General features: G+C 38.3%; 1 protein-coding gene across 3 annotated transcripts in view; it reads right to left on the bottom strand.

Moving 5' to 3' along the window:
• Positions 1-15911, bottom strand: part of LOC150108962 (protein-lysine N-methyltransferase EEF2KMT) — a 166276-nt gene that overhangs the window by 107727 nt on the left and 42638 nt on the right. For all 3 annotated transcript variants that reach the window (XM_090404592.1, XM_090404583.1, XM_090404603.1), the window contains exon 3: positions 10359-10487. In XM_090404592.1, coding sequence (XP_090260718.1) covers positions 10359-10487 — 129 coding nt within the window. The remainder of the gene's footprint in view (positions 1-10358; positions 10488-15911) is intronic.

Here is a 15911-nt window from a genome sequence, read left to right as displayed (position 1 = left end):
GGGTCGCACATTTCAATTTTAGGAACAATTTTTTTATTTTTTATGAACAACAAATGGTGTTAAACTGCATTACTCAGAGTTTCCCATTTTGTGAGTCTTTTTAATTTATATCCAATGGTATTTTATCAGAAATTCTACGCCTTTGTCTTTTGCTTAAAACTGCAACAGTACAATTACTTTGGAAAAATAACGAACTCAAACAAAAAGAAAGCGCACACGTTATCTAGCATATTTTGTGGGGGGGGTGATAATTTTGGGAGGGGGGAGTTATCCAATAAAGGCAAATTAATTCTGTTATGAAAAGTTTGGAAATAAAATTTCATTTTGCCACAAACACCTACACATGTTTCGAAGGATAAAGTGTAGGGAAAATATCACTACTTCAAAACTGCTGCATAATATCGAAATTAGCCGAAAATATGTACATAACATTGACTTCATAATTGCCATTTATTTTGTTTTGTAGTGAGTGATTAGGGAAAACCAAGAAAGTTGAAATGCAAAAACCAACAGATTATGTTATAAAAATTATGCATTACATGACATGATTCAAGATTAATGTATGATAACTAACCTTCGAACTAAGATTATGAATATAATAAATTTAGTTTAATCCTTTATCCAAGTGTGAGCAAACAAAGTTTGCGCCTGAAAGTATCTTCAGGACTAGGGTACAACACCAGGGCAACTCGTTGCAAAGGTGGAGCAAGATACCAACACTCCTGTCTCAGTATCTCCTATAATGCAAAACACATTTCCTTGCAGATATGTCTAATGTTATGCATTAAGGGAAGGGCCACTACCCAGACTAGTTTCGACCTTTATTGAGCTCTCTTCAGTGGGAGCCAGGCGAAAGCTGAGATACAAGGCAGAAGCATTCGCAGGTCATCTCTACCTATAGGAGTTGCCAAATGGTGTGCCACCCTTTTTTAATAAATTACTCTGGATTTAGAGAAAGATGTTGAAAGTTTATTTTTCACTTGGTTAGAGTATAATAAATTTAGTTTAATCCTTTATCCAAGTGTGAGCAAACAAAGTTTGCGCCTGAAAGTATCTTCAGGACTGGGGTAAGGTGGTACACCACCAGGACAACTTGTTGCAAAGGTGGAACAAGCTACCAACACTCCTGTCTCAGTATCTCCTATAATGCAAAACACATCTCCTTGCAGATATGTCTAATGTTATGCATTAAGGGAAGGGCCACTACCCAGACCATTAAATAAACTTTAATATACACTTTCCGATATTTCGGCGAACGTCACGTTGCCATCTTCTTGGGAACTTACTAAAAAGACACGTGCACACAAGTACTAATAACAGCAAATGAGACTGAAGCTAGGAAGCTAGCGTTTTCCTAAAGACAAGTTTTCCACTACAAGAATTGAAGAGAAAAAAAAAAAAAAAAAAAAAAAAAAAAAAAAAATAGGGATCACCAAAGCGGATAAGGGGAACGCCACTGTGGTACTCAATCTTAAAGATTACACAGGTAAGCTCAAGGCTTTATTATTAGATCGTTCCACTTACCTCCCCATTGATTACAATCCCACCAACTCACAAATTAGAAAACTCCATAGGCTCCTTAAGAAGGTCACTTCTTGGCCTGTGGAGATTACCAACAGACTAAAACCCTATAACTCTAGACCCCCCCCCCCGCATATATGGGCTCCCAAAAATACACAAAGAAAATGTGCCATTACGTCCCATAGTGGATGGCATTGATTCCCCCACTTACAAACTAGCCAAGCATTTAGCCAAAGCGGTATCACACTATACTGGCAATACACCATCACACATAAAAAACTCAGCCCACTTCAAAGCCAGTATAGAAAACCTTACACTCCAACATAATGACATAATGGTCAGTTTTGATGTCTCCTCCCTATTCACGAATGTCCCCCTCAAAGAAACCTTAGAGCTATTCCAAGCTAAATTTCCTCCCGATATCTCAGCCCTATTTCAGTTTACAATGAACTCAGGCTATTTCGTTTGGCAGGAAAAATTCTACAAACAGATAGAGGGGACAGCCATGGGTTCACCACTTTCCCCACCTTTGGCCAACTTCTTTATGGAGACTTTTGAAGAGAAAGCCTTAAACTCAGCCCCACAAAAACCTACCATATGGCTGCGCTACGTTGATGATGTTTTCGCTATTTGGCCACAAGGCCCCGATTCACTCCTCTCCTTCCTAACACACTTGAACAACCAACACCCTAGAATCAAATTCACCCTGGAAAAAGAGGAAAACAATAACCTCCCCTTCCTAGACACACTAGTCACCCGCCAACCTGATGGAACCTTGGTTTTCTCAGTTTATAGAAAACCCACCCATACAGGCAGATACATTCACCAACAATCCCACCACCCCCCTTCACAACAATATGGAGTTATTAAAACATTATTCAACAGGGCAAAAATAATCTGTTCTAATGATCAAGCCCTAACCACCGAACTAAATCACATCCGTGACACTTTCTCAGCCAACGGCTATCCCCCTCTAAAAAATACTTAACCCAGTTATCCACAATCCACCACCCGCTCCCCTTCACAAAAAAGATTACTCTAAATCCATCACTATTCCCTACATCAGAGGCACCTCGGAAAAAATCAATAAAATCTTAAAAAAACATGACTTGACCACTTGTTACAAACCACACAGAAAACTGGCATCCCTTATCCGCTCCACCAAAGACCAACCACTTCCCCTAGACCTACCTGGTGTATACCAGGTCCCTTGCAGCTGTAAACTGTCCTACTTTGGCCAAACAGGCAGGACAGCAAATATCAGAATCTCAGAACACAAGGATTACATCCGATTTCACCAGTACAGCCACTCTGGGCTTGCAGACCACGCTCTGGATACTCGCCACAGAATAAGATGGAAGAAAGCCACAGTAATACACCGCAGCAAGTTCAAGTATGAAAGACTATTCATGGAATCAGCCTCGGCCCTTAGGAACATGCCAAACCTCAACAAATTTGGATGCATGAAACTGCCCCAAATTTGGGAAACTTTTATCAGAAGAACTTCAACCCAAAGGCCAAGAACTACCAATATAGCCCGCCAGGGGGTACCATCAGGACTTTAGAAAAACGCTAGCTTCCTAGCTTCAGTCTCATTTGCTGTTATTAGTACTTGTGTGCATGTGTCTTTTTAGTAAGTTCCCAAGAAGATGGCAACGTGACATTCGCCAAAATATCGGAAAGTGTATATTAAAGTTTATTTAATCTATATTTCCAGTATATGCTGTCAATTCCTTAAATATCAGTTATCATGTCTAACCAGCGTATAAGCCTCTCAACATGAGTCTCTTTATACCTCTTCAAATATTTAGAAATGCCACCTTTGGTTAAGTTTCCACCAATTTTTCTTCTAATTTCTTCATAACTGTAGCCATGTTCACTTATTAGTACTATTTTATATCACTTTCTGGGTGACCAGTCAACTCTTTGCACCATTTCATTAATTTTATTATGTTTTACAAGCTCATTAAATCAAAGAACATAAAAAAAAACCCAACCAACTTGATAATAATCACATAACACACTGACAAATTTCCTCCTCTCTCCTCCAATACATGATACCAAAAGCTGACTCCTACTGTGACCTTTATTGGCTCATTGCCAAAACAAGATGACACCTGATTGGCTCTCTAAATACTCATGCTAATTGGCTAAATTCAAATGAAGGAAAGCTACTTCTTATCAACCTAAGCAAGTTGTGCTTCTTTTTATTTTTTCTGGTTATTTGGCTATAACTTTTCATAGAATAGAGATAATTGAACAAACTTTGTTGCATTACATTCTTGATTAAATTATCTTTCCATCATCATCATCATTAAATTCCTGCCATGTACCCTCAAGGAATGTACAGAATATGATAGTACTACATGAAAAATTTACATCATTACTAACTTCCTATCTACAATTTTCCTCCAAATCGGTCTGTTACTCGTCAAGACTCCAACATTACCAGATTTTATATTTCTATCGTCTAAGGCACTTTGTACCGTATCAATCCACCTATATCTTGGTCTTCCTCTGGGTCGTTTTCCTGCCAACTTGGCAGAGAACACTTGTTTTGCTAATCTTCCCTCGCTCATTCTGTTTAAGTGACCATACCACCTCAGATTACCTCTGCTAACACATTCCTGGATGCTGGCAATGTCAAGTTCTTTCCTAATATTCTCGTTTTCAATATGATATTGCCATTGATGCCATCTGTTCACGCCTCTAATCTTTCTCAGGACTCTCATATCTGCAGTCTCTAGTCTTTGGTCAAGTGTTTTACTTCTGACCCAGCTCTCAGATCCATAAGTTAAAACTGGTTTGAACACTGTCTTGTAAACAGCTAATTTAGTGTTCTGACTAATTTCTCTCTTATTCCATATGAATTTATTCAATTGACTTCCTACCATACCAGCTTTGTTGATTCTGATGTCTATTTCCATATTTAATTTACCATCTTCACTTAAAATCGTGCCTAAGTAGCTGAAATGTTTTACTTGTTCCACGGGTTCTCCATTCACAACACAGTTGACATTTTCAATGATTCTGCCTATTTTCATTGTCTTTGTCTTTTTATTGCTGACCTTCATACCATATCTATTACAACAGTTATTCAATTTAGTCAGAGAATCTTGCAAATTTGTAGCGGATTTATTTAGAAGTATAACATCGTCCACATAAAGCAAAGAGCTGACATTAACATCTCCAATTTTGATATCCTGTTTAATACCACTTTCCTTCATATTGTGATCCATATAGATAATGAATAACAGAGGGAATAATGTATATCCTTGTCTCACACAAGATTTAACATTAAACCATCTTCCTGTACTTCCTTCAACTCTAACTGCTGACTTACAACTCAAATAAAGACTAAATATCGCTTGATATAATGTCCCATTGACACCATAAAACTGTAGCGTATTGAATAGCTTCTCTCTTGGCACCTTGTCATATGCCTTTTCCAAATCGACAAAACTTAAATACAGATCTTTGTTATATTCCCATGATTTCTCCACTATTTGTCGTAAAGTGAAGATCTGATCCTGACAGCCTCTATTTGGCCTGAATCCAGCTTGTTCTTCACCAAGCTTTTCTTCCACAATTCTTCTCAACTGTTTCTCAAGTATACTTGCATATATCTTACCAGGAACACTCAATAGGGATATACCTCTGTAATTCTCACATTCAGTTTTATTTCCCTTTTTATATATGGGTACTATGAGAGCTCTACTCCAATCATCTGGAATCCGTCCCTCTGTCCAGGCATTCTGAATTATGCAGTACAGCCACTGTAAGACTTTTATACCGCCATGCTTCAGCATTTCTGGTCGAATATCATCTACTCCTGCTGCCTTTCCACATTTCAAGCCTTTGATGGCTTTTTCTACTTCAAGTATGGATATGTATTCCTGACTGCATGCCTGGTCAGTGTTTTTTTTCACTGTGCTGTCATCACTACTTGTTTCATTTAGCCAATTTTCAAAGTAATTACTCCATACTTCAAGGATATCTTTTTCTCCCGTTTTCATTTCACCTTTATCATCTCTAATCCTTTTACAGCACTCTTTCCTCCATTCCTAAGCTTCTTCAACAACCTTCAGAATATTTTGCCACCTTCTTGATATTTATTTTCTATGTTCTTGCCAAAGTCCTGCCATGACTTTTGTTTAGCTAATTTTACACAGTGTTTAGCTTTCTTACATTTGTCTCTGTATTCTCTAAGAGCACAAGCTGACTTATTTGACAGGAACTTTTGATATGCTTTCTTATTTTCCTTCACTGCCTCTTTAACTTCCTGTGTCCACCATGGAGTTCCAATTTTTCTATCCTTGCAGACAACTTCACCACATGCCTCTCTAGCTGAATCAATCAGGGTTTTCTTCAAGGCTTGCCACTGAATCTCCAAGGTTTTGTTCCTGTTCTCAAACTCTTTCATTTTACTTCAATAATCTTTATGTATTTTAGTCTACAGTTCACACCTGAGAGCTGCTCAACTTTTATTCGCTTTAAAACTTTCTTACATGTCATTCTTTTCAATATGAAATTCAATTTTATCCTGCTCAAGACTAAATAGTGATCACTTCCAATTTCAAATCCTCTGTACACTCTGGTGTCCAGCACCAGACAGAAAACATCATTATCAACAATAACATAGTCAATGCGACTTTTCTTATTCCTTGCCTCTTCTCTCCATGTGAATTTGTGCACATTTTTATGTTGGAACATGGTGTTAGTAATAACCAGTCCATGTCCTGAGCAGAAATCCATATTTTTCATTATTATTAGCTTTGCTCTTTTCTCCAAATTTTCCCAAAACATTTTTGTATGTCTGACAATCACTTCCTACTCTGCTATTTAGATCCCCAACAAGGACCAACTTTTCATTTTTCATTGTGTCAGTTGCTTTCTCTATCGTATCAAAAAATTCCTCCACTTCTACCTTAGTAGAACCTTCTGTGGGACCATAGGCACAAATAAGTTTCATTGTCCAGTTCCCCATTCTGATATTTGCCATAATCACTCTACTTGACACTGCCTGCCATTCAAGAAGATGAGCCTCGTATTTTGTGTTGAATACTACGGCTACTCCTTCTTTTCCTTGATTGTCATTGCCTGAATATATCATTTTGTATTTATTGCTCAGAAAGATCTCACCAGTTTTTATCTTTTTTGTTTCAGTCACCCCTATTATGTCGATCTGGTACTTATCTAATTCCTCAGCTAGCTCCATTTCTTTGCCATTCAGGCTTCTTATGTTGATAGTACTGATCTTTAACTCTGGTGATGTTGAGTTGGGGTTCGTTTTCAGATTTTTTCCAGTAGCTGACTTTTCGCTGTTCGCCCTGGTTCTCTGGCGAAAACAACAGGGGCCTTGTTTAACCAGGCGACGCCCCAGCCGGCATGAAATTTTGTCATGTTGTACCATCATTTTGTATTTTGGTTTAACCAATAGAAATACAATTTGATCGGCTAAATCCCAAATTGCCAGCCTATCCTCGTTCGTTCAGTATCCAGGTAGATACCCAACAGAGTGCACCACTAGAAGGTGAGGATTGGACATAAGGTCTGAAGCCATTGTCGGTTCTCCGTATTCCTTTAAAGGCTATGTGGAGGTCTCCTCTCAGTTATACAGCTTTGACCCTTAAGCACCCCATTTTTCCATTGATATATAATTTTATGGTAATACACCAAAAAAAGTAGTGTTATGAGCCATCAAACCTCAAAAATACACTTTTTTCCAAAAGGTTTCCACAATTTTGGTCACTGGTGTAAAACAGAATGTGAGAATCAGAGGAATTTCCTTACTCAGCATTTCAAGAATTATTTGTCCAAGCATACTTGAGAAAGGATTAAGAAAAAAATAGTGGAAGACCGACAACTATTTGTCCTAACCTCTATTTGAACTAAAATCAAGCTGATTTTAGGTCAAACAGGGGGTTATCAATACCAGATCTCTACTTTGTAACAATTCAGAAAAATGAGAATATAATGAAAATCTTTAAGTTTTGTTGATCTTGAAAATGCATATGATAAGGTGCCACAAAAAAAAAAAACGTTTTACTCTAAAAAATTGGTATCCCATATCTGGATTCAAAGAATCAGTTCTGACACTTAGATCTTCCAGGGATTGTACCAGATGAAAGTTGCAAACTTTCATCCGGCAAGTTAGCCAAAAGATTTCAAAACACAACCAGATATTGCAGAACTCTGTGTGGTTGACCATGCCATCAACAATTGTTACAAAATTTCTTGAGAAAAACTGCCTTGCTGTATAGAAACAAATGTAAATATGCTTTCCTTGAGAAATATAGGCTTTGCATTTCTTTATTTTGCATCATGGCTTTTAGGAATCATGGTATATATATCAATGCATTGTTCCCAAAAATATCAAATTTGTATCCTTCATAGTGCAGCTTCACAGTCCCATCATTCTTACATAGCGTAAGAATGATGGGACATGCGCCTTTGACTGGAAAAGACCCAGGCTCGATTCTTACAATGATGTAAGGAATTTTTATATGGATTTTATGTGAGCTAGCCAGTCTTATATTAAAGACTGGCTAGCTCAAAAAATCCAATAAAATCCTAAAAACTTGAGTTTTTCCTCCAAATAACAAGCAAATCAGTCAGATAACACATGTAATCAACAAACAAAAATATTGTGTAATGGATGGCATAATGCAGAATGGCAGGATTACGTAGTGTACAGTGGATTGTATAGTACAGCAATGATGGTGGACATGTTGTATAGGATAAGTTGATGCCATCAATAAATCCCTAGAATCCTTGGAAGTGTTACATAATAACAATAATAATGACAATATTAAAATTCATTTCAGCATAATACAATTAAACTTTTAATTATTCCATCATATATGTTGTAATCAATTTTTAAAAATATCAGAATGAGTGAAAATCAACATATAATCCTACAAACAAGAATATAAAATATGAGCTATCAAGAATGATGTGGAAATGTGATTCTAAACAGTTTGGTTGACAGAAAATAGATATGTCTGACAAGTAGGGTTAACTAAACTGAAACTGAGAAAATTATTCACAGTATGGAAGGTAAGTGTAGAAAGGATCAAGAATGTTGTCACTGGAATGTATAAAGATATGGTGAACAAGAAAGTGAGCAGTCCATTTTCTTTACATAAAAAGTATTAAATGAGTACAATGTGTTGTTAGAAAATGATGAATGTGAAGACTGTCAATGAATAAACAGCGTGGGAGAGTTTCCGAAATGAAGGAAAGAGTGTTGTATGGTGACTCGTTATTAAGAGGAGTAATAGATGGGAGTGTAACTAAATCGTACTTACCGGGTGCGAAATTTAAGGATGTAAGTGAGAGTATTAGAGTGCAAAAACAGAGGGCGAAAGAATTAATAATTGTGGCGGGTACGAATGAATTGAAAGGTGATAAATTTTTTATGAGAGAGGACTTGAAAGTATTGTTAAAGGTAGCGAAAGAAAAGAGTGACAGAGTTAGAATGGTGAGTCTGTTACCGCGGTATGACAGAGAGGAGTTTAGAAGGAGGGCCATAATCGCAAATGACATTATGCGCAGGTTATGCGGACGGTGTGGTGTGGAATTCGTGGACGTGTGGAATGAGTTTGATGGGCGAAAGGACTTATACAAGATGGATAGCCTGCATTTGAATGGACTTGGTGTGCGGAGACTGGAAAAAGTGTTGCTGAATGAAGTGAAAATGGATGTGCAGAACCAGGGAAACTAGAACTACCAAGGAGGGGGGGGGAAGTGGATATCCAGACATCAGTGAGACAGTTGAGTGTAAAAATGTATATAACGTACCTGAGCCAGCACTAAGGACAAAAAATGGGAATGGGACATTTAGAATAACGCATCAAGATAGGGGTGGGACAAAGGGATCACTGCAATTCATGTATCCTAATGACAGGAGTATTAGGAACAAGAAGGAAGAATTTTTGGCCTTGATTGGCTCTTCCTGGCCACAGATTATTGGCATTAGTGAAACATGGCTGACGGAAGATGATATAGTTAGTGGGATAGAATGTATAGGTTATAGTATGTTTAGGAGGGACAGAGAGAATAAAATGGTGGGAGAACTAGGGGACACCCATGGAAGCTGGGCAAGAGCGTGGTTAGCAGGGGTGTTAGAGCTGGGTTCTTTACTTTTAGAGTGGTAAATGAGTGGAATAAGATGCCAGAGTCTGTTGTGGGTGCTATGACAGTGAGCGAGTTCAAGGCAAGGTATGATAGATACTGTGAGAATGTTGAACAGTTGTGTGAACATGATGTTTAGGGCCTCCCTCGATGAGTCTAAGGACTCCCTGGAGTAGCCCATAGTAATAATAATAATAATAATAATAATAATAATAATAATTTAAAATATGAATAGTATGACGGCCATCAGGATATCGTAATAATTATTTTTATAGTATGAATCTTTTATAACAAATTTTGAGACTCGTGGAAATTTGTGATGGTAATGATACTAATAAAAACAATGTCCTTCGATAGGATACAATAATTTAAACATATAATAGTTGATTCATGGGTACTAAACTGGATAATACAAATTATTTATTTCCAAGTTCATATTTGTAATTCTGATCTCTTACTTGATAACATAATAAAATTTCACTGATATGCAATTTTATTCTGTATTATTAAATCAAGATTTTTATATTATCAAACGATTTCATAATTTTGGTATTTTGATAATCAAGATTTTTTATTATCAAAAATCCTAACTTGATATCAATAAGTTTTTTTTCAAGTCACTTGCAAAAGTGAGCTATTTACAAATCTAATAACACTACCACAAAAAAAAATTTGCTCAAAGTGCTCAAATAACTACTTACTTTTTTAATAAGCTTTTTTAAAAATGATTGTTTATATGACTTGGATGGGGGATATACCATCACCAATGGGTGGTGTATTGTAGCTGATAGGATAATTTCTTGACATTCTTCAGTGAGCTGTACGTTATCCTAACAGAGTATGGAAAAAAAAAACAATACTTTCTAAAAAAATTCAAAACAAAACACATAAAAGAAGTAAATCATATAATAAATTTAGTCTAATCCTTTATCCAAGTGTAAGCAAACAAGTTCGCACCTGAAAATATCTTCAGGACTGAGGTAAGATGGTACATCCCTTGGCAACTCGTAGCAAAGGTGGACTAAGCTCTCATCACTCCTTGTCTCAGTATCTCCCATAATGCAAAACACATCTCCTTGCAGACATGTATACTGCTATGCATTAAGGGAAGGGCCACTATCCAGACCAATTTCGACCCCTTTATTGAGGTCTTGTCAGTGTGAGGCAGATCCAGAGTGGTGATACTAAGATAGAAGCAAGGGAGAGGTCATATTTACCTATACGAGTTGCCTACCGGTGTACCACCTTATTATTAAATTACTCTGGATTTAGAGAAAGATGTTGGAAGTTTATTTTGCACTTGGTTAGACTATAATAAATTTAGTTAAATCCTTTATCCAAGTGTAAGCAAACAAAGTTTGCGGTTGAAAATATCTTCAGGACTGAAGTAAGGTGGTACATCCCTTGGCAACTCATAGCAAAGGTGGACTAAGCTCTCATCACTCCTTGCCTCAGTATCTCCCATAATGCAAAGGTAAATAGGTAAATATGACCTCTCCATTGCTTCTGCCTTAGTATCACCACTCCTGGGTCTGGCTCCAACTGACAAGACCTCAATAAAGGTCAAAACCGGTCTGGGTAGTGGCCCTTCCCTTAATGCATAGCAGTATACATGTCCGCAAGGAGATGTGCTTTGCATTATGGGAGATACTGAGGCAAGGAGTGATGAGAGCTCAGTCCACCTTTGCTACGAGTTGCCAAGGGATGTACCACCTTACTTCAGTCCTGAAGATATTTTCAACCGCAAACTTTGTTTGCTTACACTTGGATAAAGGATTAAACTAAATTTATTATAGTCTAACCAAGTGCAAAATAAACTTCCAACATCTTTCTCTAAATCCGGTGTAATTTAATAATACGGTGGTACACCGGTTGGCAACTCGAATAGGTAAATATGACCTATCCATTGCTTCTGCCTTAGTATCACCACTCTGGGTCTGCTTCCCGCTGACGAGACCTCAATAAAGGTCGAAACCGGTCTGGGTAGTGGCCCCTCCCTTAATGCATAGCAGTATACATGTCTGCAAGGAGACGTGCTTTACATTATAGGAGATACTGAGACAAGGAGTGATGAGAACATAGCCCACCTTTGCTATGAGTTGCCAAGAGATGTACTACCTTACCTCAGTCCTGAAGATATTTTCAGGTGCAAACTTTGTTTGCTTATACTTGGATAAAGAATTAAACTAAATTTATTATAGTCTAACCAAGTGCAAAATAAACTTCCAAGTAAATCATATATAATCTTAAAAGTTGATAACTTATTGTTAACTTATTTCACCACTCATGCATCTAACAATATCTTAATCAATCAAAAGAAGGATTTTTTTTTAACAATTTGGAAAATTAATGTTTATTATTATTGTTATTTACAGCATCTTCATGGAGTCTGAAGACTCATTGCGGGAGACCCAAATAAACTGTCATATGCACAAATCCTATCATACCTCTTCTTGAATCCATTCACTGTCAGGAAACTCGCAACCAATTCTGGCAATCATTCCACTCACTCACTCGCCATTTTCCATGCAAAAAATCTGGTCTGCAACCCCCCCCCCTACTAACCACACTTTTGCAAACTTTAATGGATGGCCTCTAGTTCTCTGACTATATGTCATATGTTGAAAAATTTCGCTTTCATCAATTTTATAAAACCCCTTTAATATCTTAAAAGTTTCTATCATGTCCCCTCTTTTCTGCCTATCAACTAAACTTTGTAACCCACAAACTTTCAACCTATCCTCATAGGGAGTATTCCACAAATCTGTCACCATCTTGGTCACTTGTCTTTGAATCTTTCCAACCACCTGCTGGTTCCCAAGAAACCCAGGTGATCAAATCTGTCTGCAGTAGTCAAGATGTGGCCGAATCAAAACCTTATAAAGAGGGATAATAACTTCCTTATCTTTACTTGTTAGTGTTTTCAACATCCAAGTAATTTGTTGAGCTATTTTACCAACTTTTGCAATATGCTCTCTGAACTTTAACTCTTTGTCCACCATTATCCCCAAGTCTCAAGCCACATCAGTTTCATGCAAACCAATACCATCAATATGATACACCATATACAACCTTTTCAACCTGAAGTGCAGAGCCTTACATTTTGCAACATTAAATTGACAATCATCATCATTTGCCATCAATGCCAATTTTTTTAAATCATCCTGCAGGATATCTACATCACCTTTATCAACTATTGCTCTTCCCAGTTTTCCATCATCAGCAAAAAACTGAATATCCCCTCTTAAATTTTTCCATATGTCACTGATGTACAAATTAAAGAGTAGTGGCCCTAGTACGAAACCCTGAAGTACTCCACTAGTCACCATCATTCTCCTAGACTCCACTCCACCACATACTACTCTCTGGTGTCTGTCCATCGGCCATCCCTCTATCCATGCTACTAGCCTCCTATCCATGCCCATCCTCTCCAGTTTTTGTAATAGTTTTCCGTGTGGTATTCTGTCAAATGCTTGGCAAAGTTGAACAGTATCATTATGTAGCCATCACCTTTATCCAATTCTGCTCTCGCTTTACAAAGCCATGCTGCCAACAATAGAGTATCACATACCTATCTACCCACTGTTGTATTTTACCTTGCACTAACTTTTCCAATACTTCAACAACCCCTCCCAATATATTAATTGGTCTAGTTTGCTACCTCTGTCTTGGAGCCACCTTTACGCAATGGTACTTACTGTCTTACCCTCTTTCCACTCCCATGGAACCCTGCCAGAGATGGCACTTAGATTTAACAACTTTGTCAGAGGCAATGCCAATTCTCTTGCACATTCATATAGTATATTACTATTACTATTATTACGGGCAACTCCAGGGAGTCATTAGACTCATCGAGGGAGGCCCCAAATCATATTCATCACAACAATTTGACATTCATACAGTATCTATCATACCTCGCCTTAAACTCATTCACTGTCACAGCATCCACCACAGACTCAGGGAGCGCATTCCACTCATTCACTACTCTAAAAGTAAAGAACCCAGCTCTAACACCTTTACTAACCACACTTTTGCCCAGTTTCCATGGATGTCCCCTAGTCCTCCCACAACCAGCCCTATTCTCAAAAATATCTTCTGAATTAATTTTATAGAAACCCTTCAGTAATTTGAATGTCTCAATCATATCTCCCCTCCTCCGCCTATCAACCAATTTTTGAAACCCACAAATCCTCAACCTGTTCTCATACGGTTCATTCCACAGACCTGCTATCATCTTGGTCACTCGCCTCTGGATCTTCTCCACCTCCTCCCCATCAAGAAGAAACCTAGGTGACCAAATCTGAGCACAGTAGTCTAGATGGGGTCTTATCAAGGCTCGATACAGAGGAACAATAACCTGCTTGTCTCTGCTTGTCAACGTATTCTTCAGCAACCAAGTCATTTGATGAGCTGATTTGGCCACTTTTGCAATGTGTCCCCTAAATTTCAATTCCTTATCTACCAACACTCCTAAATCTCGTGCCTCATCAATTTCCTGGAGCACGGTTCCACCAATACAGTAAACTGCCGCCAATCTTTTCACCCAAAATGCATAACCTTACATTTTGCCACATTAAACTGACATCCATTCTCCTTAGCCCAGACCTCCAATCTATCCAAATCATCCTGCAAAATTTTGACGTCATCTGCATTCACTATTGCCCTACCCAACTTCGCATCATCCGCAAACAAATGGACTGTTCCTCTCAGATCATTTCCTATATCATTTATGAACAAATTAAACAGCAGTGGTCCAAGAACAGATCCTTGTGGCACACCACTAGTCACAGGCCGTCTTGTGGACTCTACTCCCGAGTAAACCACTCTCTGATATCTCTCCGTCAACCACCCTCCTATCCATCTCACCAACCCTATGTCCATTCCCATATGCTGCAATTTACTGATTAGAATTCCATGTGGAATCCTGTCAAAGGCCTTGGCAAGGTCCAGTAGAATCACCGTAAACCCATTACCCTTATCCAGTTCAGCCGTCACTGTGTTATAATACGTGAGCAAGTTACTGAGGCATGACCTACCCTTCACAAAACCATGCTGTCCCCGATACAGTATCCCATTTTCTTCTATCCAATCTTGTATTTTCCTCTTAACTATTTTCTCTAAGACCTTGATAATGATTCCTGTTATGCTGATTGGCCGGTAATTTTCAACAGCAGCCTTGGAACCACCTTTGTGCAGTGGAACTATTTTCCCCTCTTTCCACCCCCTTGGGACTGACCCAGTCCTGAGGCTCAAATTAAACAAAATGGTCAAGGGCACTGACAATTCTTTGGCCGCTTCACGTACGACACGAGCTGGTATACCATCCAATCCCACAGATGTATTGACATTGAGGTTCTGTAATAGACTAGTTACCTCTACTTCATTCATCACAATTCCAGTATAAGCTGTTGGTTCTTCCATTCCTGCAAAGTCGCCACCTGGATGATATACTCTTGCAAAGTGCTCGCTCAGTAATTCCACAATATCGACTGATTCAGTTACCTCCCTACCCTCAGCATTTTTTAAGAACATTCTACCATGAGCATTTTTCCTTTTACTTGCAACATATTGAAAAAACTGTTTGGGATTCTCTTTAGCCTGCGTGGCCAATTTCCTTTCGTAATCTGCTTTTGCTTTTCTTACCACCCTTGTTACCATCCTGGCCTGAGCTTTATACTGTTCCTGCGCCTGATGGTCACCCTTCTCCTTAAAATTCCTCCACAATTGTTTCTTTTTTTGCAGCTCAAGCTTAATAGTGTTATTCATCCATTTAACCCCTAATTGATTTATTATTCGGACTCTTGGTATACAGTCAACCATTGCCTCCTGCAAATAGTTCTTAACCACCTCCCATGCACTATCAACATCCAGCCCTTGCAGTTTTACATGCCATGGCATTGAGCCAAGCACACACCTAAGCTTGTCATACTTACCAGCCCGGTAATTCCACATGTACCCTGTCTTAATTGTAAATTCGACTCCTTTAGCCACCTCCCAAGTCATGACTTTATGGTCACTCACACCAATTGGTGGCAACATGGTCATGTTCATTACAGCCACATTCTCGGTTGCAATTACTAGGTCCAGCACTCTCTGCCCCCTGGTATTTTCCAATACATGTTGCCGTAGATAGTTGTCCGTTAATAACCGCATAAAATCCAATTCCTTCCTCCCATGTGCCCTCTCCTCTTTCCAGTCAATGTTACCATAATTGAAATCACCCATAATAATTACCCTCCTTCCACTCATTTCTT

Source organism: Typopeltis vanoorti, chromosome 2 (assembly GCF_054136105.1).
Source record: "Typopeltis vanoorti isolate ZY-2024b chromosome 2, IOZ_Tvanoo_1.0, whole genome shotgun sequence".
In the NCBI taxonomy this organism is placed as follows: Eukaryota; Metazoa; Arthropoda; class Arachnida; order Uropygi; family Thelyphonidae; genus Typopeltis; species Typopeltis vanoorti.
Note: the sequence above shows the minus strand (reverse complement) of the source record. Positions and strands in the feature narration are given on the sequence as shown.